Raw genomic sequence first — 23,543 nt, forward strand, 5'->3', positions numbered from 1 at the left:
AGGAAATGCGACTACATGCCTATGATTCTTATAAGAATTACAAAGAGAAGGCGAAATTTTATCATGACAGGAAGCTGATAAAAAAGATCTTCAATCCAGGACAACAAGTGTTGTTGTTCAATTCCCGACTAAAACTTTTCCCTGGAAAGTTGAAGTCCAAGTGGTCTGGTCCGTTTATGGTCAAGAATGTCCTTTCACATGGAGCAGTTGAGTTGACAGATCCATCCTCTGCAGACCCATAAAGAAGTTGGATGGTCAATGGACAACGTCTCAAGCATTATTTGGGTTGTGAAGTGCAACGCCTTTCCACTGTTATGGAGTTGATTGATCCACATTGATTTTATGGTGTCAAGCTAGTGACGTTAAAGAAGAGCTTACTGGGAGGCAACCCAACTTTCTAAACCTTTCTTTTTAATTGTTTGTTTTGTTATTGTACTCTGCTTGGATAAATTACACTGCTTTGGGTTCAACTGCTGTGTTTTGTGATAAATAGTGCTTTGTAATGCTCTTGTGTGTTGATTGATGTTGAGATGATGCATGATGTGATAATATACAAGTGATGGCTCAAAAAGTATCAAACAGGTGCTTGAGGTAAAATTTGATTGAGATACTAAGCAGGATGTTTTTTTTTGAATTCTGGGACTTGAGAGTTTACCTGTGTGAGTTTTGGGCCTTAGAGTTTTTGTGAATAATTGATATTACTTTGGAAGCATGAATAATTTTGTCCAAATTTTCTGTGATTAAACTACTTGCTTGCAGGCTTCATATGATCAAGGCCATCTTTTGTTACCCCTTATTGTTTTAGCCTTCACATGATTTTTGTCCACTGAAAAGTAAACAATTTGTCTTAAGCTTTGAACCTTGAGCCTTATGCATGTTTTGAAAACTCTTTGTGAAAATCTTTACCTTGAGTTAAGTTGAGAACATTTGATGAGGCATTGATTAAGGTTCAAGTTTTGGGTTACTTGGAAAATTAAAAAAGAAAAAGCATTGAGCTAAGTAGTAAGTACTTGAAAAGCAAAAGCAAAAGAAAAAGAAAAAGAAAGATGAAAAGAAAAGAAAAGCTCAATGCAAGGGAAAGCTGGGAAAAAGAAAGAGAGTTTGTACTTGAATGATGAAATCATAAATGTCTCTCTTAACTCAAGGATTTTTGTGACCAGAAAAATTAATTTCCTTCTTAGCCGAGCCAAGTTACAAGCCATGAAAAGCCCTTGTGATGGCAACTTACTTGTGAATATGTTTGATTGTGGTTAAATGAAAGGCAAAGTTAATTTGTGTGACATTGTGATAGCAGAGAGAAAAAGACACCGACACCTCACTATACACCTTCTAGTTGAGTGATACACTTTTGAGTGCTTGAGTGATACACTTTTGAGTGATACACTTTTGAGTGCTTGAGTGAAACACTTTCCTTGGTGAGGAGTAGTTCTTTGAATTTCTGATTACATCTTTGCTTGGTTGATTGATCATTCTTAAGGATAACATCTACTGAGCATCACATTGATATTGTTGGATTAAGGCATCTACACATCTTGACTGACATCTTTATGCTGAGTTGATAAAAGTGATTTCTTGTCTAGAAGAAAAAGTTTTTGAAAAATGTTGAGTCATTGTAGTGATTGTTTTGAAAAGCTGAGTTACATTCTGTTTTGCTTGAGGACAAACAAAGTTCTAAGTTTAGGATTGTGATAACGGTTGAAAATACCGTTATCTGTCATGTAATTTTAATACTAAATGCACCCTTTTCTGCTTAGAAACTTGCTTGGAATCATGTCTTTCTGTTAAGTTGTGTGAATAAGAGAGTCGAGGTTGAATTTGGTGATTTTATGACTAATTCCCTTTGTTTTGATAGAAAATGAGTTAATATGGAAAGCAGGGATAAAGTGCTAAAGAGATAGAACACCGAAAGGTTCAAAAAAAGCACTAGAAGGAAAGAAGCTCGAGGCTTGGGCGCCCGGACGCCCCTTTTTGGGGGCGCTTGAGCGCCGAATGAAGAAGGCTTGGGCGTACTCTGGAAAGCTTAAGCGTAGGAAGTGCCGCTCACCGCCCGGGCGCCCCTTTTTGGGGCGCTTGAGCGTCGAATGAAGAAGGCTTGGGCGTACTCTGGAAGGCTTAAGCGCAAGAAGTGCCGCTCAAGCCTTTTAGGGGCGTTTGAGCGCCGAATATAGAAGGCTTTGGCGACCTCTGCGAGGCTTGAGTGTGGAAGACCACCGCTCGCCGCCCGGGCGCCCTAAGTGGGGCGCTTGAGCGCTAGTGACTCAGGCTTGGGCTTTGTTTCTGTTCTACTTTTGTTCTATTTAAAGGACCCTAGCGTCCTAGGTTCGGTATCTCTGGCTAGAGCAACACAACAACACACTCTTCTACTCTCTGAAGGAGGATCTAGAGGTGGGAGCTTCCTTTTCTACTTTTAGGGTTTCACTATCTCATGTTTTTCCATTATTCATCTAGTTTCTCCATGTCTATGGGGAACTAAACTCTATTTGTTGTTGAGGGATGATGTAACCTTGTGAACTCTCATGTATTTGAATTGATTCTTAATTTATATGCTTTTTCATTATTTGTTAGGGAATTCATCTGTTTTAATGGTTGCTCTATTTATCTCATTTAGTAGCATGATTTATAAATTGCATCAGTGTCGGGAGGTTCCTTACAATTCAGGTTCTTGTTGAATTCTCCCAAGGGTAATATTTCTCAGGGATGAGGCTGAGTACTTGGTCGTCTTAAGCTCTTGATCTTCAGACTAAATTTTCTAGGAATGCTAGGAATTGCACGAACTAGGAATTAAGGCAGGGTTATTGCACCGAGAGATCGGGTTCTAAGTAATTTAGTGAGTGACGTTAACATTAATGTAAAAAGAAGAATTCTTATATACATGAGAGTAAACTTGGTGAAATCAAACCCTAACAACATATTCATCTCATATTAAACAACATCTGTTCATCTTTGTGTTACTCTACTATTGATCAATTTGCATTCATATTTAATTTTCTGTCTTTGCATGTTAAACCAATGATCTAGTTTTATTTAAGTCTTAATTAATTGAGTCATCACACAACTGTTTAGTGGCGAGAGTCGTCTGGGATACGATACTTGGTCTTACCATTTTATATTACTTGTGTGATTTGGTACACTTGCCAATCCATCAACAAATACCATATTCTTCTTGGCCTTTTCAAGATCTTGAAATTATGACTTGAAATGTCCCGAAGTTCTGCACTCATAGCAGACTATTAGTCCTACCTATTTGTTGTTCAACTGGTCATTTTTTGGAGGTGGGTCCAATATGTCTACCTCTAGAAGGTGTGCCTCTCTTTCTCCCCCACATGGAAAACATTTTCCTTGAGATGAATGATAATTCATCTTTCTCCTCGTTGCTCATTGAGTCTTCAAAATCTTACTCTTTTAAGGATTTTTTAGAGCTAAATGTCTTTATAGGTGTTCTTTTGGTGGGTTTTTGTGCTTTCAAAGCGATATTCCTCTCTTTCTTCAACGCTTCATCCTGCTGAAGCTCAAGTTCGTGTACCTTTAGGATTCCATCAAGCTCCTTTAAGCTTAAACTATTAAGATTCTTTTATATTCTTAGAGAGATCTAGTGGTCTCCACTACCTAGGAGTCTTCGTAAGATTTTATCAATAAGATCAAAATTCAGATAAACCTTACCTAATGATCTTAACTCATTTAAGATCGTTCGAAATTTGCTGAACATGCTCTGGATATTTGAAAGCAGACTTAGCTTGTTTTGCTTTACTTCATTTGAACCTTCATATGTCACAATCAAAGTGTCCCACATCTCCTTACCTCCTTCAAAGGTGAGTAAGTTTTTGTACTCCTCTTCTAAAAAGTTTAACTCTCCTGAGCTAAACAATATAAGTATTTTAATCCTCTTTAGAATATCTAAACACAATCAGTGTTCTTTTACAAGTACAAATTCTAATAACTCTTAGTGAGAGGATAAATACAATACATAGAATTTTGAGAACTTGTGAAGTTCTTTCTTTTTTCCTATTGAGAGAATAACAGCATAACGATACATTGATAACAAAAATTCTTATTTTCTCTTATGCAAGTCCTCCTTTTATAGCTTTCTTTGATAGATGACCGTTACTTAGAGATAGTTGAATTCGTTGAAAGTAGTTGGCTTTCTCATACAAAGATATGTACTTTTCTACGCCTTGGTAAGAACATTGCTTTCATAGTTAGAGCTTGTACGACAAAGGTAGGACAAAGCTTTAGGAAACATTTCAAGAATGCCTTTCTATCTCACAACATCTTTCTGGTCCTCGTCAATGCTTTTAAGTATATCTTAGTGGTGTCAATATCTACACAGATAAAGAGGGAAAAAGCAAAGAAGACAAGGTACAATATGTACATGCATTTAATGATCTATACATTGATATAGTGTTGAAACATGTTTAGTTTAATAAGGGTTTAATGCAAGTCTGATTGTTTTCAAGTAGTCACAACTAATAAGATATAGCATTTATGACTTCCTTCATTGGACGCGCTTTTATCAAATGTTTGTTTAATTCTTTTATACTTGACACTTCATGGTCTATCTTATAAGCGTTTAGTAAGAGTGTTCTGATGTGCACCACGTCTAGACGCTATTCAAATTTAATAAATATTTCATTAAATGTTCTTTGTTAAACTAAAAAACTTTGAGATGCTAGATAATATATTCTCCTTAGATGATCTTGTCTTAACAACCTTTGTCAGAGCGGTGCAACAGAATGGTTAGCGTGAACAACAAACCAAGAGGGGGCCTGAATTGGTTTCTTATCGCAAATCGTGCCTTTAAATATTTTCTCTTTTAAATTAAGTTCCTTAACGATAAATTAAAACAAATAAGAGAATAAGGAAGAGAGAAAATTCAACATGTGATTTTTATACTAGTTTAGATTATAGAGATCCTACATCTAGTTGTTAATCTCAAATGAGAATTAATGATCCACTATCACACACCAACATAGTGTTACAATCACAAAGAAAATAAACAAGTTTAAGGTTAGAACACTTATCTTGTTATCCCAAGAGATGAAACTCACTTCCCCTGAAAGCCATAAGGGATGAACACATCATTTGAATCTTCACAAAGGATGACAGGCTTTAACTAAACAACAACAACAACAACACTCAATCACAACTCCCGTGAAAGTTATCACTATATGCCAACACCAAGTTCTCTGAGCCACAAGCACAAGGGTTACACAAACCCTAGAACACACTTATCACAATATACAACAAAACATATAAGCCTTTCAAAATTCACATATTTCGTATATTAGAATGAGAGTCCCAATCTAATTTATAGAGATCTCACTCGTCGATACCTCTAAAAGCCTGTTGTCAGTTATTTAACGTGTGATAATCGATTATCTAAATGAGGTAATCAATTATGCATTTAATGAATGGCAACGGTAAAAAACTTGCTTGAAAATTCTTATAATTGCTCGTTGTTGATAACGAGAGCAATGTGATAGTTGAACCCAATCCTTGTTATGTTGTTTTTTATGATGACAACACATTAATAAGACAACACATGAATGTTGTAAATGTCACAACAGAAAATGTTTCTGTGTTGTGCTATACATATGTGAATTTGTACATGCTTACTGTGATAAATGTATATTCTGTGACAAATGCATATGTTGGACATACTATGTGATTTATGGATACGATTATGTTATGATATGAGTATATATGTGTATGCACACAATATGTTTATGTTTATAATTGTGGCAAAACAACTAGTTTGAATCGATTACATTAGTTGTTAAATCGATTAAAACTCATGTGTTTGCAAATATCTTTTTCAAATGTGTTGTGATGAGTTTTTGGGAAGAAAAAGTTTTGAAATATGTTTAAGTGTTAAGCTTAATCGATTACATGTGTTGTGTATTCAATTAAGTCTGTTAAGCTTTGAAAATTGATTTCATGCTTGTCATAATTACTATAACGGTCATATTTTTAAATATGTTTGACCAACATTTAATGCAAATTGATTACATTAATTGTACATTCAATTAAGAGCTGAGTTAGTTGTAATAATGTTACAACAGTTTTTATGTAACCGATTACACTACTAACGTAATTGATTACTTTGTGTCTGATATGACAGTAACTATAAATTGACGCACTGGTTATGTTTCTGTAACTTTTGATCATTCTAACACTTTCATACTTGATTGTTTTGATATTAGGAAGTTTACAAATTACTTAATACGCTCCAAGAATCAAGAACGCGAAGAGTTTGAAGAATCTTGAAGAATTCTTGTGAGGCATCTGTTAGAATTGATGGACTTTGTTTCTCAACACCAAGAATGGGGTGAATTGGTGTTTTATAAAAACTTGCACTTTTTAAATCTTTTTCGCAAACTAAAAGGTTCTTGGAATCTTTCTTGTGCAGTACGCAAATATGTGTCCAATGAAACAGTACTTGTATATGCAATGATAATGAAACTGTAAAGAGATAGAGGAGAGAAAATCAAACTCATTTTATACTGGTTCGACCTCAATGCCTATATCTAGTTGTTAAGACCTCGACAAGTGTACCGAATCATATCAAGTAATAATAATTGGTAAGACCAATCATCTTTTCCCAAGAGACTCACGACACTAAACACTCATGTAATTACTTAACTAATTAAGACTTTGAAGAACAATTTTAGGGTTTTGAATGCAAATACAATAAAAATAAACATGAATGCACTTTTGATCAATTGAAGAAAAACACAAAGATGAATGGGTGATATTGAAAATATGAGATGGATATGTTGTTGGGGTTTAGATTTCACCTACTTTACTCTCATGCATATATGAATTCATCTTCTTCATTAATGTTAATATCACTTTCTAAAATACTTAAAACCCGATGTCTCGGCGAAGATAGCCTATCCTTAATTACTAGTTCACAATGTCTTGTCTCCCTAATAATTAATTATGCATTACGATTAGAAGCTTAAGATAACCAAAACTCACATCCCTATGTCTAGGCAATACTACTTTTGGGAGAAATTCTCCAGATTTAGGTTTTCCCATATGTGTCTATATCACGAAAACAAATAATCATGTCATGAATGAGTTAAACATAACAAGCATAGAGCAAAGAAGAACAACCCTAACAATTAGTGAAAGAAGCAAACATCAAGTAAAACTAATTCAAATACATGAGAGTTCACAAGGTTACATCATCCCCCAACAACAAATTGAATTTAGTTCCCCCTTATCATGGAGAAACTAGATGAACAGTGGAATGAGAATGAAAGATAAACCCTAAAAACCAAAGAGGAGAGCTTCTGCATCCACTTCTACCTCTAGAGAGTTGGAAAAATCTGAATTTGTGTCAATTCTGTCAAAAGATCCCCCCTCTAAAACGTCCAAGTCCTTATATACAACTGAATTGGATCATGGGCCAACGTCGCTCGCGCTCAGCGCCCCCCTACTTAGGGCGCCAAGGCGAAATTACGAGAAAATTAGCGCTCAGCGCCCCTAAAAGGGCGCTCAAGCTTTGTGCGATACATGAAACTGGCGTTCAGCCCTCCTTTTTGCTGCTCAGCCCCAGCTTGACTTTTATGCACTGCATCTTTTTCTTTTTTTCTGCATTCCAACTCCTTGGTACTTTAACTCCTCTTTTAATGATAAAATCATAAAGTATACCCTCTACTCACTTATTCACAAAACTATACTAAAACCATGAGTTTAAGCAAGCTTCTAAGTAAAAAAAGGTTGGTTAAATATCAAAATTGAATCACAGATAACGATATTTTCAACCGTTATCACAACTCCAAACTTGAAACTTTGTTTGTCCTCAAGAAAAATGTAACTTGGCTTAAACAAAATAATCATACTACAATGGTCTAACACACCAAAAAGCATTTTCCTCTAGGACAAGTAAATCACTCATGTTTGCTCATCATAGAAATATTAATCAAGATATAATGATGCTTTAGCCAATCAAGCTTCAACTATGGTGCTCACATAATCAAGACATACACAACAGATGCAACAACCTTATGAGTGATCACCAAGCAGATAAAATGTTACCCTATGTGCATGGAACTATTCCTCACCAAAGACAGTGTTTCACTCAAGCACTCAAAAGTGTTTCACTTAAGCACTCAAAAGTGTTTCACTCAAACTCAAAGATGTATAGTGAGGTGACACTCTTACACTCTATCATCACAATGTCACATGAATCAACTTTGTCTTTCATTTAACCACATATCAAACACACTTACAAGCAAGTTATCATCACCAGGACTTTTTGAGGTTTGTATTGAGGCCGGACGAAGAAGAAAATTGGTTTTTCTAGACAACAAAATCCTTGAGTTAAGAGAGTGCACAATTCGTTTATTCTCATTAACAATAATCTCTCTTTCTTCTTTTATGTGAGAAACCAATCTTAAATTCATTCCCAACTTTCCTTTCATTGATATTAACCTTTTTCTTTTCTTTCTTTTCTTCTCTTTTGCTTTTTGCTTTTTCTCAATTCTCTTTAATGAACTTCAAAAAGTTCTTTATGGTTTCTCACAACCCCAAACATGAACCATTCTCCATTACCATATAAACATACTCTACTCAACTCAAGGTAAGGATTTCAAAAAGGGTTTCATTCAAAATTCAAATTTAGGCTCAAGGTTCAAAGGATAGAAAAAACATTATTCTTTGTTGGGTTCACATATTAGCATTGGCTTATAAGGGAGAAGAAAAGAAGGCCTTGATCATGTGTAAACAACAAGCAAGTGGTTCAATCCTAGAAAATTAGACAAAATCAATTATGATTCCAAAGCAATAGCATCAATTAATCAAAGACTCTGGAGTCCAACCTCTTACCGGTTAACTCAAGTTCCACAACTTGATAAACATCCTCCCTAACATATTAATCACCATTGAAATCATGCACCTGTTTTAAACACACTATGAGCAACCACCATCTATGCTTAAAAGCCTCACCAATCATTAACTCAACATGCATTATAGAACAATAGAGCAAACACAAAAATATTACTCATCACAAAGAACAGTTTATTACATCATACCAAACCATTGCAGCACAATTCATTAAACTAAGTACATAAGCAAGCTAAAATAAAAACAAAATAAACAAAATTCAAATAAAGCATCCATTAGCAGATGCTGTTAGTAACATCCATCAATAGATTTCTAGTAGCATAATATCCATTAGTAGATGCTCAATCTAGTAGCATCCATTAGTTGATATTCTCATATGAATATTCATCATCATAACATCCATCAGTAGATGTTTTAATCTAGTAGCATCCATCAGTAGATGATACTCTTCATATCAGCATCCATAATGTTGTCATTACTGCAAATCAAAATCAAATCCAAACCACACAAATAATCAATTAAAAAGAAAAAGTCAAATACTGGGTTGCTTCCTAGTAAGCGCTTCTTTAACGTCACTAGCTTGACGCCATAAAGTTCAGTTTGACTTTTTGATGTTGGTGTTCCTCTTGCTTTCATCACACCAACTTATCTTCAGCAACTTCTTGTTCACCATCTTGACTATTCTAGAATATGGAGCTTCAATCTCAATAACTCCATTTGCTTTAATCTCCTTCACAACCCATACCCTGTTCTTGTACTTGACAGGTTTGCCACGTTTGAATTCTTCATCTACACATACCAAGTCTTGATGAACTATCTACTCTTTAATCTTTCTCCTTTTCCTTTACTTGTGAAAAGAAACAATTTTTTACCTCTCTTGATTGATTTGCTAGCTTTATCAAATACATTAGTCCTTGGTAGATCTTCATTTTCTGCTTTTGGACTAGTCTTCTTTACTTGAATCGGCTGCCCATCATCAAAGACATTGAAATCGGCTGCCCATCATCTTGTTCGCATGAATCAGAGAGGGTTGGAGATGGGTTTGTGAGTGCAGAGGAGTACAGAAAAAGTGAGGAAGAAGAGAGAGAGAGAGAGAAAGATGGAATGTTGTAGGAAATCCAGAGGAGAGAGAAGAAAAAGTGCAGATTCGTCACCTGGAGTTAACTCCGTTTATGTGAATTTAACGAAAGGGACCTAATTGATACAATTTATACTACTTTGGGATGAAATAGAAGTATTTTAAAACCGGGTACTAAACGGAAATTCAGCTCTTAACTTGGGGACGAAATAACCTACTAAGCCTTAAAAATAGCTTTTAAGTTGCATAAATGTTCTTTGGATATTTTGACTGTGTTAGTGCAGCTGCAACTATGTTGATCTCATTGAGGTGTGTGTAAATAAATTGGTTAAAGTTTCATGACAACTTAAAGATAAATCCAAGAATAACAAATAATAAAGACCACAAGAATTCAATCCAAGCATAGCATAAAAAAAGTGAAGAAATTTGGCTAAGCCAAGAGGAGGGAATAGGCAACAAAAATTGGATCTTGGAGTTTTCTCTATTTTTCTACCAAGAGGGCTTTGATAATTAATAAATGTTTATGATTAAAGATAATTTAGAAAAATATATCTTAAGATATTTTATTTGATATTGTGAAACACTAGTACAAAAACAGCGTATAACGTCACACATTCAACGCCCAACCACTGAATAACCAACGTTAAAGATGAGCAGTGACATTTTTGTAAATAAATGTAATTATTAAACGTCTTTTAGAATTGTAATTCAACGTAAAAGGATATAAAACGTCGAATGACTTTTAAATTCGACGTCAAAAGGTTAGTGAATTCAATAAAAATTTGAGCAGGAGATTGAAAATTCATTCACTTTATCTTAACGCACGATACCCTCTTCTCTTCTCAAACTTTTCTCGAACAAAGTTTGATGACCATCACATGTAATCTTTCTTTCGTTTGATACAAATGCATGTTAATTAATTACTTTATGTATAATTTTTGTTTGTTTTAACCGATTATTTTCATGCTCTTGTTCTTCATAGGCGCATTCTCCTTTCTCTCTCACTGTGACGAAATTTTATTCCGACGAACCCACCTTTTCAAGGTTAGTTTTAGTTTTCGTTTTCGTTTTGAAGAACTTATTTGTTGAACTTGTTTGTTGTTTTTTTTTTGTTGAACATGTTTGTTGTTGTTGTTTAGTTGAACTTGTTTGTTGTTGTTTGATTGAACTTGTTTGTTGTTGGTTATGATTCTTTGCGATTGATACTACACTACACGTTCATAGTTCATGTTTTATAAAATACCAAAAACTGAAATTTGTTGTTTTTCAGCTTTTCAGGTCTCGTAGAGTTGTAAAAAAGGATTACAATTAATTAAAACAAAAAACAAAAAAGTTGATTAACGTCGAATTTTTTAAATTCGACATAAATGTAAACTCTCCTGATATGACGTCGTTCACGAATTCGCTGTCAAAAACCCAAAATATTCGACGTTGTACGCGATTTTTGTACTAGTGAAATAATTATCTTATTTAACTATATCAATACATATCAAAAGATAATATTTGTCAAATCCTTTTTAATGTAGCAAATATTTTCTTAAATATTTTTAGATCTCCACAAAAATCAAATATATTTTGAAGATATTGGAATATTTAGAAGATAATTGGAGAAGATTACATTATCATAAAAAAGATTACAATAACATAAAAGTCTGAAACAAACCCCAATCCAATTTCTATATAAAGAGACAGGGAAACACATTAAGGGAGCTTAGGAACCATTTCGGGTGGTTCAAATTTCGTCCCTCCTCTCTTCTCTCATGTTCTCTACCCTCTCTTCTTATATTTTCATGTTATTTGAGCATTCCATGGAGTGTTAAGCCTCTAAGGTTGATTATGTTGTAATTTCTTAACTGGATTCTGAGGTTAAATGAATAAATTTTGTTTGTTCTTTTGATTCTTGTTATGATTTACTTTTATCTATGTCTTTTGCTTCTTAATCAAGTAAAAGTAATGATTTTTACATTATAGCAAGTTAGCATGATGTTAAATCAAAGTTTAATTGAGAATCTACTTTGCTTAAAGTTAGAAACTTTCATATGATTGAATGAACTTTTGTCAATATTTGAGAATAAACTTTGATTAGTGGTAAAAACTTTAACAAGAATTAATCAAGAATGTACTTTGGTTAATTAGTTTTTTACTTTATATAAAAGGTAAAAGAATAGACATGATTAGGCATAGTAATATTTAATTGAGAATGTGCTTTGGTTAAATTTACTATGATTAATCTACAAAGTTTGTACTTTTAATTGAGAATGTACTTTGGTTAAGAGTGAGGCTGCCAACAAATTAATTGAGAATTTACATTGATTAATTTGAAAATCTAGGATAGTAATTAATTGAACAATAATCTTTAGATAACCAATGATGAATCCTATTTTGAAAAAGCAGTGAAATCAACCTATTTTCTTTATCATTATTTTTTTATCTTTTAAATCTTTTTATAAATTTATTTCTTTCTATCTTTTGTTATTTGGTTCTTTAATGTTTTATTTTCTATTATTACTTCTATTATTTTATTTGACTAGCCTCTTTTGAATAGTTTTTATAAGAACTAATTTGTTAGAAATCAATTTCGAGTTCATTGGGAGACGACTTAGGGTTGAATTTACCCTTTCTGTTTTGTTGGCTACTATCTTAGCAATACTGAAGTTGCTATAGTTTAATAGTATTAATTTGATTGCGTCAACAACAGTGTATCACACATTTTTCGAGTTTTGGATTTATCAAATAAGTGCTTAGACGCCCGATTTAATAAATGATCTTAAAATATAGTTGCTTTTAACGTGCTATTCAGAATGTACACTATATTGTTTGTAATAACTTCCTTAGTTGAATAATAAATGTTTATTGCGAAATGTTCTTGTATGTAGAAATAAATATGCAGTTGCAGGTTTTATAAGAAAAGCTTTTAGCCAAGAGAAAAATTACAAATGCATAAATATTTTTATACTAGTTCACTCCAATTGAGCTACGTCTAATCTTCTCTGTAGAAGGTTCCACTATAATCTTCAAAAATATTACAACTGAGTATTTGCCTAACTCATGGTCTTCAGTCAGCGAATAACTTTCTGTTACCCTAGATTGGATGAGTATTCTCACCACTTCTGGTCTTCTTAGTCAGCGAATAACCCCTTGTTACTCTAGACTAGATGAGTATACTAGATGAGTATTTGCACACCACTCCTGGTACTAAGCAACCTTGCTTAGATTTCCTTGCTCATAAGCAACCTTCTCTTATAAGCAACCTTCTCTTATAAGCAACCTTGCTTATAAAAGAAGCTTTTAGACAAGAGAAAAATTACAAATGCATAAATATTTTTATACTAGTTCACTCCAATTGAGCTACGTCTAATCTCCTCTGTAAAGGGTTCCACTATAATCTTCAAAAATATTACAACTGAGTATTTGCCTAACTCATGGTCTTCAGTCAGCGAATAACTTTCTGTTACCCTAGATTGGATGAGTATTCTCACCACTTCTGGTCTTCTTAGTCAGCGAATAACCCCTTGTTACTCTAGACTAGATGAGTATACTAGATGAGTATTTGCACACCACTCCTGATACTAAGCAACCTTGCTTAGATTTCCTTGCTCAGAAGCAACCTTCTCTTATAAGCAACCTTGCTTATAAGAGAAGCTTTTAGACAAGAGAAAAATTACAAATGAATAAATATTTTTATACTAGTTCACTCCAATTGAGCTACGTCTAATCTCCTCTGTAAAGGGTTCCACTATAATCTTCAAAAATATTACAACTGAGTATTTGCCTAACTCATGGTCTTCAGTCAGCGAATAACTTTCTGTTACCCTAGATTGGATGAGTATTTTCACCACTTCTGGTCTTCTTAGTCAGCAAATAACCCCTTGTTACTCTGGACTAGATGAGTATACTAGATGAGTATTTGCACACCACTCCTGGTACTAAGCAACCTTGCTTAGATTTCCTTAACTCAACTGAGTTCAAAAAGTGTTTCAATTCTCTTTAGAATTGCAATGAACGATTGCTTACAAGTTGTTCAGACTATTACTCTCGCAGAGAGGATGTGATTACAATACAATGCAGTCTAAACACCGTAAGTGTTTCTCTCTTTTCTTTTTTTCTCTTTCTTACAATCAGTAATCAAGTAATCAAATATTAAATTGAAGCTCAAGAGTATTGCTTTTCTTCTTTTCTCTTGTTCTTTTTTTCAACTCATATATTATCTCCTTCTATGCTTTTCTTTTGAATGTTTTTCAAAGGATGAATATTTTCGTTGTATGTTATCCTCTTGATTCTTCATCTGAATGATATTCTATTTAAAGGCTTTTGGATAAATGTCTGTTAGACTAAGCTCTTGGCCTTAATTCTTGTGTCTTCTCTTTCTTCGTGTACAACAATCGTTGGTTAAATTCAACTTGTTAGAGTACACATGTTTTTTCAATACTTTGTTTGAAGTAGGTTGTACTTTCTTTTAGACACCGTTTCAAGTGAAGAACATTTTGTGAATATCTCTTTTGTCTCTAATGTCTACTATGATATTTTAATTTGAAACTTGTGTATGCGTGTAAAGTAGGTTATAGAGTAAATTCTAAGGGAGGATAAGTAGTTAGGCACAATAAGGCTAATTTCACATTTTTTGAATGGTGTACGAGCTTAGTAACATGCTTGAGGGTTGTACAATAAGGGACTCGTGCAAAGATTGTTTAGAGAATGAGCATGGGTAGGACTAAGTATAGAGACTACAAAATGTGGTACGGATTGTGTTTAAGTGTTTTAGTATGTGTGCAGAAGTTATATACAAGGTCTTGTGAAATGATATTGAATGATTACTATAAAGGAAGATTTACTAAGGGAATCAAGGTGTTGCACTCTTTTTTTATTACAAGATATGCAGTCAATGAGTGGATGCTAATGCAAGGACCACGATTGTAGTGGCATTTTAATCCAGATATAACATACACAAACATTTTTTCTTTTTGGATTGTAACCTCAAGTATAAGGTGACTTGCCTTGTGACCGGAAACTTGTGTATTCATAAGGTGTAATAATATCCATATTATACAACTATTGTTCTGTTTTGGTAGAGAAAAATATTATGTATGAGATTTAGCCATCTCTACATACTTTGACTTTGTAGGGATAAAGCATCCATAGTGTTCTATCATTTTATATATTTTACTTTCGCTTTAAAAAAAAAAAAAACGAAAAACTCTTCTTTAACCTAACTTCCATAATAGTATATATCACAAAGTCTTTTGTCAGATACGTATGTTTGAAGAAATATTTTTCTTTGCAAATGTTTATTTTGGACGATGAACAGATTGAACTAGGTTTGGTAGCACGCTACTGAACAAGAAATCACGTGGATAGAATTTTTTTCCCCCACTGTTAACTTGTTTTTTGTTCTGACAGAACAAAGTACTGTGAAAATTTCATTTTGTTTCTTTGACATGGTCTGATCTACAACAATCTCAAGGATCACAGGCATAGGGGCTTGATCGTTTGGCAGCTGCTATACATAAAATATCACTATTTCTCCCTTGTTTCTTAATACTTTCAACAAGAACTTTCACACAACAACCCCATCTTTCATCGAATAAAAACAATAAATAAATACAAGATTCTAGTCAGTTATGTTTTCTCATGCACGCGCAGCATTTTTCTGTTGTCCCTTGTGGTGGACTACTTACAAAATTTAAGTTGCACCAAAATGGAATAAACGTGTGCAAACAGTTAAACATGTTTGAATGGATTATCAGAGGAAGCATTAAAATAGGTGCATGTTCATTTAATGAGTTTTCATTCTATTCCAGAGTGGAATGTTATGATACTGAAATGATTAGGATACCAACTATGATTTTCATACAAAGCTCCGCATCATCCCTTCTCAGTCCAACTTTGAAACAAGCATCTGACAGCAAGAAAAGAAGTTGGAATAGGGAAATTGGAGGTTGCCTTGTTGAGAAGAAATGAGAACCACTGTTTCTGTACACGAAGGCAGTAATCAACCATATTTGTTGAATGCTAAAAGAAGTTGTGATCATAAATATGGTTACGAATGTATATTTTGATCAAAAGGGTGTGGTGTTAGGGGCAGCAGGTAGAAATCTCAGGTAAAAAAAGGATGAGAATTTATGGAGTTGGGTTAACATCAGTATCGGTTGAGAATTGACCAAAAATGTCAGGACAGGATTCCCAATTCCCCTTTTCCCTACTCTCCCAGTACCCTCCAATATAACGGTAAGAGATGCTGCCTTTTTCCTTAGCAAACCACCTTGGTTTCCAACCCTTTTCTTGCATCTTTCGTGCCTGCAATTATGGAGAGTCTCTTGTTTATTAATGAATGAGAGCACATTAGCCAGCATAACATCATGCATTTCATTACAGGACAGGGTCCAATAATGCAACATCTGTACCTGCCGCTGTCTTTGTTCCAGCCGCAACTTTTCAGAATTGGCCATTTCATGCTGTCCATTCTCCAAACACCTTTGATCAGGTCTTAGCCTTGAATCTGTCGGTGGCAACTTCTCCTGTTTGTTAACACGAAATGTCAGACACTAGTACAAACCAACAACATTATTTCAATGTGTTTGATTGCTCGTTGTTGATGTGATTCTCCATTGAACTGCATGATTATTTACTATCTGATGAGTTTTTGACTGAACTGTAATGATTTTAGAAATGATTTACACAAGCAGTACAAATTATTATACCTTTCTTATGGAACGGATAAGCTATTTAAAATCAATTTTCAGTGCACGATCAATTCTTTAAAATGAAACTAAAGATGTGAACATTTAGTATGAACAGCGTAACCCTGTTGTTATTGTGAGTTTGGATAAGTATTCGGATAAAAAAAGGAAAATCAGTTTTGTAAATTTCAGTGTGCAATTGTGTGATTTCGTACTCACCTTTAGTTCAGGTGTGATTTCATTGAGTGTAATAGTAAATTGTGTGAAGTTATATCTTGTCGGGTGCTCTGGTGACGGGTTCTTCTTCCACAGAAGATGTGGTTTTGATGACTCATCGAACCCTTTTCCTTTCCCAAAACCCCCTCCAATGACGTAGTGCAAACTCTCATCCCACTTCCCAATTAGAGTTGCAACTGTTTTACCTTTCTTATCCTCCACTACGCCATGAATCTGCAGCAGAACTTAAATTACAAAGCATAAGTTACATAATATGTCTGTGGACTATATATACTTAAGAACATTATGTAATTCATAATGTAATCTTACATCTCTTTAGCCTATGAAAATGGTAAAGTGGGCATCCATTGTCAAGCTAAAACTGACATGAATTCATTTGATTCAACAACATAGAACTGTAAAATTAAGTTCATGGTAATTGAAATCGAACAGTGACATTGATAGGAGTCGATTGAAATTACAATTACTACGCGAGTTTAACTTCCTAGTGCAATTATCATTTATAACAAACAACGAATGGAGTCAAGAACCATGTACAATTTTTATCTTTTTGTACTTTAGGGGGCTAAGGTCTACTCAAATTGACTCTATCTAAAATTCGAGATAAGTCAACATGAATTTCTTAAAGTTGAGATGAATCGATCTAGATTGAAGATCCATCCTCACCAGTTTGGCTAAAGTCTAGATAGGCCTGCCTTAATCAAAGATTTAATATTACATTTAAAAAAGTTAATATTTTTTATTTTTAAAATGAAAGTCGTGTAGACTTTTTTAATAATGGAGGTTTTTTTGTCCTGTAGGCTTCTTTAGACCTAGTCTACGTGAACTAGGACCAAACCCTTGTGAACAATATGTGTGAACAAAATAACATGCTACCAACATAATTCTCCGACTTGAAATGGAACTTTTGTCCAAAAAGCCACAGGTGGCACACGTCATAGTACAAAAAAATGTAACACATTTAAATTTCGACCAATATATCAGGAACCAAATAAGAACATAAAAATAAGATATGAGAAAGGGCACCTGGTGAGGATTCCTATCAATGATTGACTGCTCCTTGAATTTGATCTTACTTACATAGTTACTTTTCCCCTCTAGGCGCATTGTACCATAATGGTCGCAGTAGAGTTTTCCTAAAATGAGGTTGTAAATAGATGTTGTTACCTGGTGATACAACATGAATTAGCTAATATTCAGAGTGTATTTTGGAAGAGATTGACAGGTACATGTATTACTAATTAACTTCATGCAAATAACTATATATACCTTGCTCCAATGAATGGTTTCTCCATCATCAAACTCCACTGTCAATACACCAATTGGATCAAGCTGGATGGAACGACCCCAAAATTTACTTTTTAAATTGACGTCGCCCCAAAATTTCCAGCCCCTGCCCTCACAATGGCATGCTACAATCATGGGGTGATGACTGACCTATCATAAGATGAATAGCGTAAGTATGTTTCTTTAAACCACTTTACACAAGAAAAAATAACACTCAGAGCTATTGATTGATAAGCAAGTCTATGGCTTATCATCATGAAGGATTCAATATAAATGGTTTGGAATTATATGAATGAAGTTATCTTTGTACCTTCTCAGAGATAAAGCGAATGCCTTTGTCTGGGTAATCTGCTTCATATGTCTCTCCCAACAGTGGATTAAATGGTTTGCAACTTCTACCTTTGGTGCTAGCATATGCCGAAGCTGCAAATCCAGCTACATATATCATCCTCTTCAAGCCATCACCCTGTACACAAATAAGTATGCATGTGACAAATCTCACACATAACAACTCCTAGTGAATTACGACACTAACTATAAATGATCTATATACTAAATAAGAAGATTTAACAAACTAACCATTTTACCCCATTCATATGCTTGGTCTAGAAGGTAAGAGTACTCAACATCTTCAAAACATTTCTGCAGTGAGGAGAGAGGCTCGTTAAAGTAAACCGGAAGACAAACTTTTGTTAGATCCTTCCCGATATTATCTTTTATGATTGACCATAGACTGATGCTACTTTCTTTCTCAACAGGATCGGGCAACTTCTTTCGTCGCTTGGTATGAGGATAGTTAAATCCAACAGATCCAATGGGAGACTTTTCATCACATATCTCATTTGGACCACTATCATCCTGCTCAGAATCATGGCAGGATCTCAAGTTATCTGATCCTGTTGATAGAATTTCACATGTATCAAAGAATGCATCGTCGTCGTCGTCTGAGGGATCCAGCCTATCGTTCTCATCAGAAGAATCTTCCCCACTTCCCTCTGTCACAATCATAATATTTCATGTTTAAAATTGATGACAAATGTGACCACACTATCAGTAACTGCATACACCTACTAAGAGAGACCAAGAGAAGAAAAAAAATGGTACACCTAATGTTACAAAAGTAATCAGAAGCAATTAGAGAAAATGAGGTCGAAGAGACATACAAGTAGTGGTATAAAAATATCGTTGCTAAAAATTTGTTTGCAAAAGCAGTAAAAGTAAGTCGCTGAGGAGAAAACACAATACGTGAAACATGAAGTTTCTGTATAGTTTGGTTTACCAATGCAAAACTTTATAAGGAAGAGGCGTCAAAGCATAACACGAGACATACTATTCCAGAGAAATGTGCATTATAAATTGAGAAAGAAGGAGGAACCAGTGTGCTAATTAATGAGTTGAAAATGGCAAAAGGTGTGCTAACTGAAAAGCTACATTCAGATTCATTCTAATAATTTTGATTATATGTTCGATTAAGGACGAAGAGAAAGCAACAGAAAGAAAAGATTATATGAATAAGGATGAAGTTCAACATTCACTAACCTTATATTTCCCTATGATCATGATATTTGAAACAAGTTGTTAAAAAAACTTTCTCCATTTTCCTATTACTTCAATGAACAAGTGCACTAGGCATAAACTGGGTGCATTAATTAATTTCCATGCACGTACCGCTATATTTGTCTTGCATTAATGGATGAGAATCTGCTCCATCCTTTGATTGCCTTTGGTCTTCGATAAGTGTGTTCTCCAAATCAACTTTCTCTGACTATATGTATGAAGAAATGAATATGATATTACAATATGGTTTGGTTAAGTCACAGTAACACAATGAAGCGAGTACCTCTAACTGGCGTAACGTGTCTATTAGTAGCAAATGCTTGTGCTTGAGAGCCACCATTTGCTTCTTCAACTTAGAGAACTCGGATTTCATGATTTCCTCACATTCCCCGATTGTAGCTTCACTCACACCCTCTTCTAAAAGTCTCTCTCTCAATTTTTCAGTGGAAATAGCCACTGATGCCACGGGTGACAAAACCTCTGCATGGGGCAACCGAGGATACATGTCCTTCACTGCCATCATTGCATCCACCCACATTGCTCTATCTTCCTTACTCTCCGCCCTCAAATGCAGTCTCTTCTTCGTCCCCGTACACACAGAAAACCTCCTCTTATCTGAACTGTTCTCTCGCACCGAACACACCTGCAAATTTATACAATGAACATGAAAAATAAATGATTGAACCACTGAAGAATTAACTCACTTCTGTTAGAACAACACTCTCACTTTTTCAATGTTTAAGGGTGTTTACCATGATTTTGTTTCGGAAGAAACTAATAGATAGATTCGGGGTGAGTTAACCACAAAACTATAATTAACTATTTTACCCCCATAAAGGTCATGGTAGTCTAATAGTATCAAAAAACTTTTTTCCCAAAACTATTTGTCGTTAGTTCAGTTGACTATTAATTCAATCACTCTTTACTCATCGTTTTATCTCTCTTTTTTATTTATTACATTATAATCATCAATCTTTTGTAGTTACATTTCTCTTATTTATATCTGCTGTTTTTGTAAATAAAATATTCAACACAACCTATATATATCTTAAATATTTTTTACTTTCCCTTACTTTGTCGCCGAGTAAAAATAATGTTAAATAATTTCGTCCAAAATTATTGAAGAAATTAATATCTAAAATCAATTATTTGAATGGGACTAAGGATAGCAAAAATATCCTTGAATGGGATTTAGCGGATATAAATTGACAATGGATAGATATGTAATTTTAATAGTTTTATGTATGGAAATAATAAGAATAAATATTTTAATGATATGTTTATTAATTAGAGTATGTAAATATAAATATTTCTTATTCCTTAGATGAATATTTTTGTATACGAATAATTTTCTAGAATTAAGTGACTAAAATAAGGTTAGTGATGAAAAAATTATTAATAATTAAAGAATTATTTATAATTTAATTTTACAAATTTATACGTTTATTTAAACTTATAAATTAAAATTGTTTTAAAATGTATATAATGATATTAAACTTATATTTTTGTTGTGCAATTTATTTAATTTGTCTTTTTGAAAACAAAAATTTTATTGATACAAATATTTTACATATTATTTTATTTAGATTATATTTTAAAATTCATTTTTAATTTAAGTTTGCATTTTAAAGAATACGTTTTAAAATAGTTTTATTTAAAACTTACAAAAGAATAAGAAAATATTCACGTGATCCATCTATTACCGTGAGTATAAAATTACTCGCATAACAGACAATTTCTTTTTATGGAGATGTTGATCAACCTATTATCATCCATATAAAGTCAAATTTAATGAGAATAAATTAGGCAGGTTCTTATTATATAATTGATAAAATAGGTCTTTAAAATACATAGTTTTTCAATTTAATAAATACTGTTATATATCAAACTAATATTTCATTAATGAGAAATTAATGTGTCTAAACCGTCTTAGCATACTTTTTAATAACTTACTTTTAAACTGCTGATAACGTGTTTCAGTTTATTAAACTTGATTATGACATGATGTTTGTGTTAAAACCACGTAACATGAATGAACGAACGGTTACGAGTGATTTATACCTAACCAAAACGTAACTTGATAATTAGGGTTAAAGTTCCGATAGCTTTGATTTTAGAGAGAGAGTGAGAGAGAGAGAACTAACCATGAGATGGATTTCGCTGACGGGTTTGCGATTGCGGGAGGGGCAGTGGCGGTGGCTGTTGATGCGGCGGAGGGATTCCTCGCCGATGACCATGGAACCGTCCTCGACGTCTTGGTTGAGGACTAGTTTGTCGGGGCCGTGGATCTTGTAGTAGGAGAGCACGCCGTCGTGGAGGACGAACCAGCGGGGGCGCCACCCGCGCCCGTAGTTCACCCACTTGTGAAGGATGCCGGAGATGCCGTTACCGACGACGTCGCTGAGCATTACCTCGCCGCGTGTGGTGGTGTGCTGGCGGGTGATGCGAGCGGAGGCGGAGCGCTGCACTACGCGGGAGACAGAGGGGCGGCTGTGGCTGCAGGTTGAGAGGGAGCGGAAGCGCAATGCGGGCGGCCCTGCCGGCGGATTCATGGGTTTGTCGTCGGTGGTGGATCCGGGTTGACGCGGGATTGGAGCGTGTTTGTTTCGGCTTTGTGATCCGCGGAAGGAATTCATTGCAGAACTGAATTAGATAGGGTTGGGATGAAGATGATGAAATTGAATATGAAGATGAAGAAGATGATGATGATGATGCGAATGAATGCATAAAGGAGGAGTTGTGTTGTGAACGAAGAGTTTCCCTCTCTCTCTCTCTCTCTCTTTCTCTCTTGTGTGTTGTGGTTACCGGGGCAGCGTTCTTAGCGGCCACACCACCATGCAAGGGTGGCTCGTAGTAAAAATCGCCCGCTTAAAAAATAAAATTGTAATCGTCGTTCGACAAGTGAGACAAAGAAAGTAATGATGGAATTAAATAGTTGAACTGACTTAAACTGTAATATAAATAAGTTTATTTATTTGTAATTATTTTCTCGTTAATGTTATGCTAATTGTTTATTTTTAATCGATACAAAGGCATGAGATAACTAAAGTTATTGAACAATTATATTGTTAATGTTATATAGATTTTAATATATTTTCAGGTACATTTTTTTTATGATCAATGGTGTTGATGATTTCAATTTTTGAACTTTTAATCATTTTCATTACAGCAATAAATTCAATTTATACCGGATTTTTGTGAAAATTTCTTTCTCCAGTGTGTCGTGTCTTTTAGTCTTAATTGCAGACACTTATATTAAAAATGATTGAATGAAAATTATGAATCTTCGTACTTATTATATATCATTATTTTAACTTGGGGAGTAAATAATGTGCATCTTGTAGGATTTCTTTTTTACTTGGATGGAAATTAGGATCCTAATAAGGTCATTTTTGCAATATTGCTGAAAATTACGGAATTCAAGAAGGAATTGAATAATGGTATTATTGGTTAAGAATTTAGGGGAAATGTGGGACTATATATAGGTTGGATAAATTTTTTGGCTATAATTTTGGAGTGGTTTATTTTCTAGAAAATACTTAAAATTAAGATAAATATGAGTTTCGTTTTTGTTTATGATTTTGATGGTAGTGTTGTTTCATCTTTTTAAAATTGAATTTTTAGAACAATAAATAGATTAATGGAAGAAATAATGTAAGATAAATGTGACTTCAATAGTGGAAGATAAAAACTAGAATAATATAAGAGTGGTTATTTTTCTTAATAAATATTAAGTAGGGTAAGGGGGAAATAATTTTCACAAAATACAAATATGTCAACATATGTCATCTTCCTCTTTTTTCTTATTTCTAAAAGTCCAAAATAAGATAGCGCATGTTTCATTTTCCTTGGTTAAA

General features: G+C 34.0%; 1 protein-coding gene across 1 annotated transcript; it reads right to left on the bottom strand.

Annotated features, from left to right (window-relative positions):
• Nucleotides 1-15,642: 15,642 nt before the first annotated feature.
• Nucleotides 15,643-22,618, bottom strand: LOC108331137 (oxysterol-binding protein-related protein 1B). The gene is made up of 10 exons (XM_017565768.2): nt 21,831-22,618; nt 19,970-20,329; nt 19,798-19,894; nt 18,709-19,124; nt 18,440-18,595; nt 18,112-18,279; nt 17,869-18,009; nt 16,825-17,055; nt 16,330-16,443; nt 15,643-16,222 (listed from the first exon to the last, which is right to left on the bottom strand). Exons 1-10 carry the CDS (start codon nt 22,320-22,322, stop codon nt 16,046-16,048), a joined length of 2,352 nt encoding a protein of 783 aa, XP_017421257.1. The 5' UTR covers nt 22,323-22,618; the 3' UTR covers nt 15,643-16,045.
• Nucleotides 22,619-23,543: the final 925 nt, after the last annotated feature.

The sequence above is a fragment of the Vigna angularis genome, chromosome 4 (genome assembly GCF_016808095.1).
Source record: "Vigna angularis cultivar LongXiaoDou No.4 chromosome 4, ASM1680809v1, whole genome shotgun sequence".
In the NCBI taxonomy this organism is placed as follows: Eukaryota; Viridiplantae; Streptophyta; class Magnoliopsida; order Fabales; family Fabaceae; genus Vigna; species Vigna angularis.

What these genes read in the sequence shown, in the direction of transcription:
- LOC108331137 (XM_017565768.2), bottom strand. Translation starts at nt 22,322, where the DNA reads ATGAATTCCTTCCGCGGATCACAAAGCCGAAACAAACACGCTCCAATC. An exon ending in AATGCAAGACAAATATAGCG is followed by an intron (nt 19,125 to 19,797) that starts GTACGTGCATGG and finishes TGATTGTGACAG; the next exon opens with AGGGAAGTGGGGAAGATTCT. An exon ending in AAACCATTCATTGGAGCAAG is followed by an intron (nt 18,010 to 18,111) that starts GTATATATAGTT and finishes TTGTATCACCAG; the next exon opens with GTAACAACATCTATTTACAA.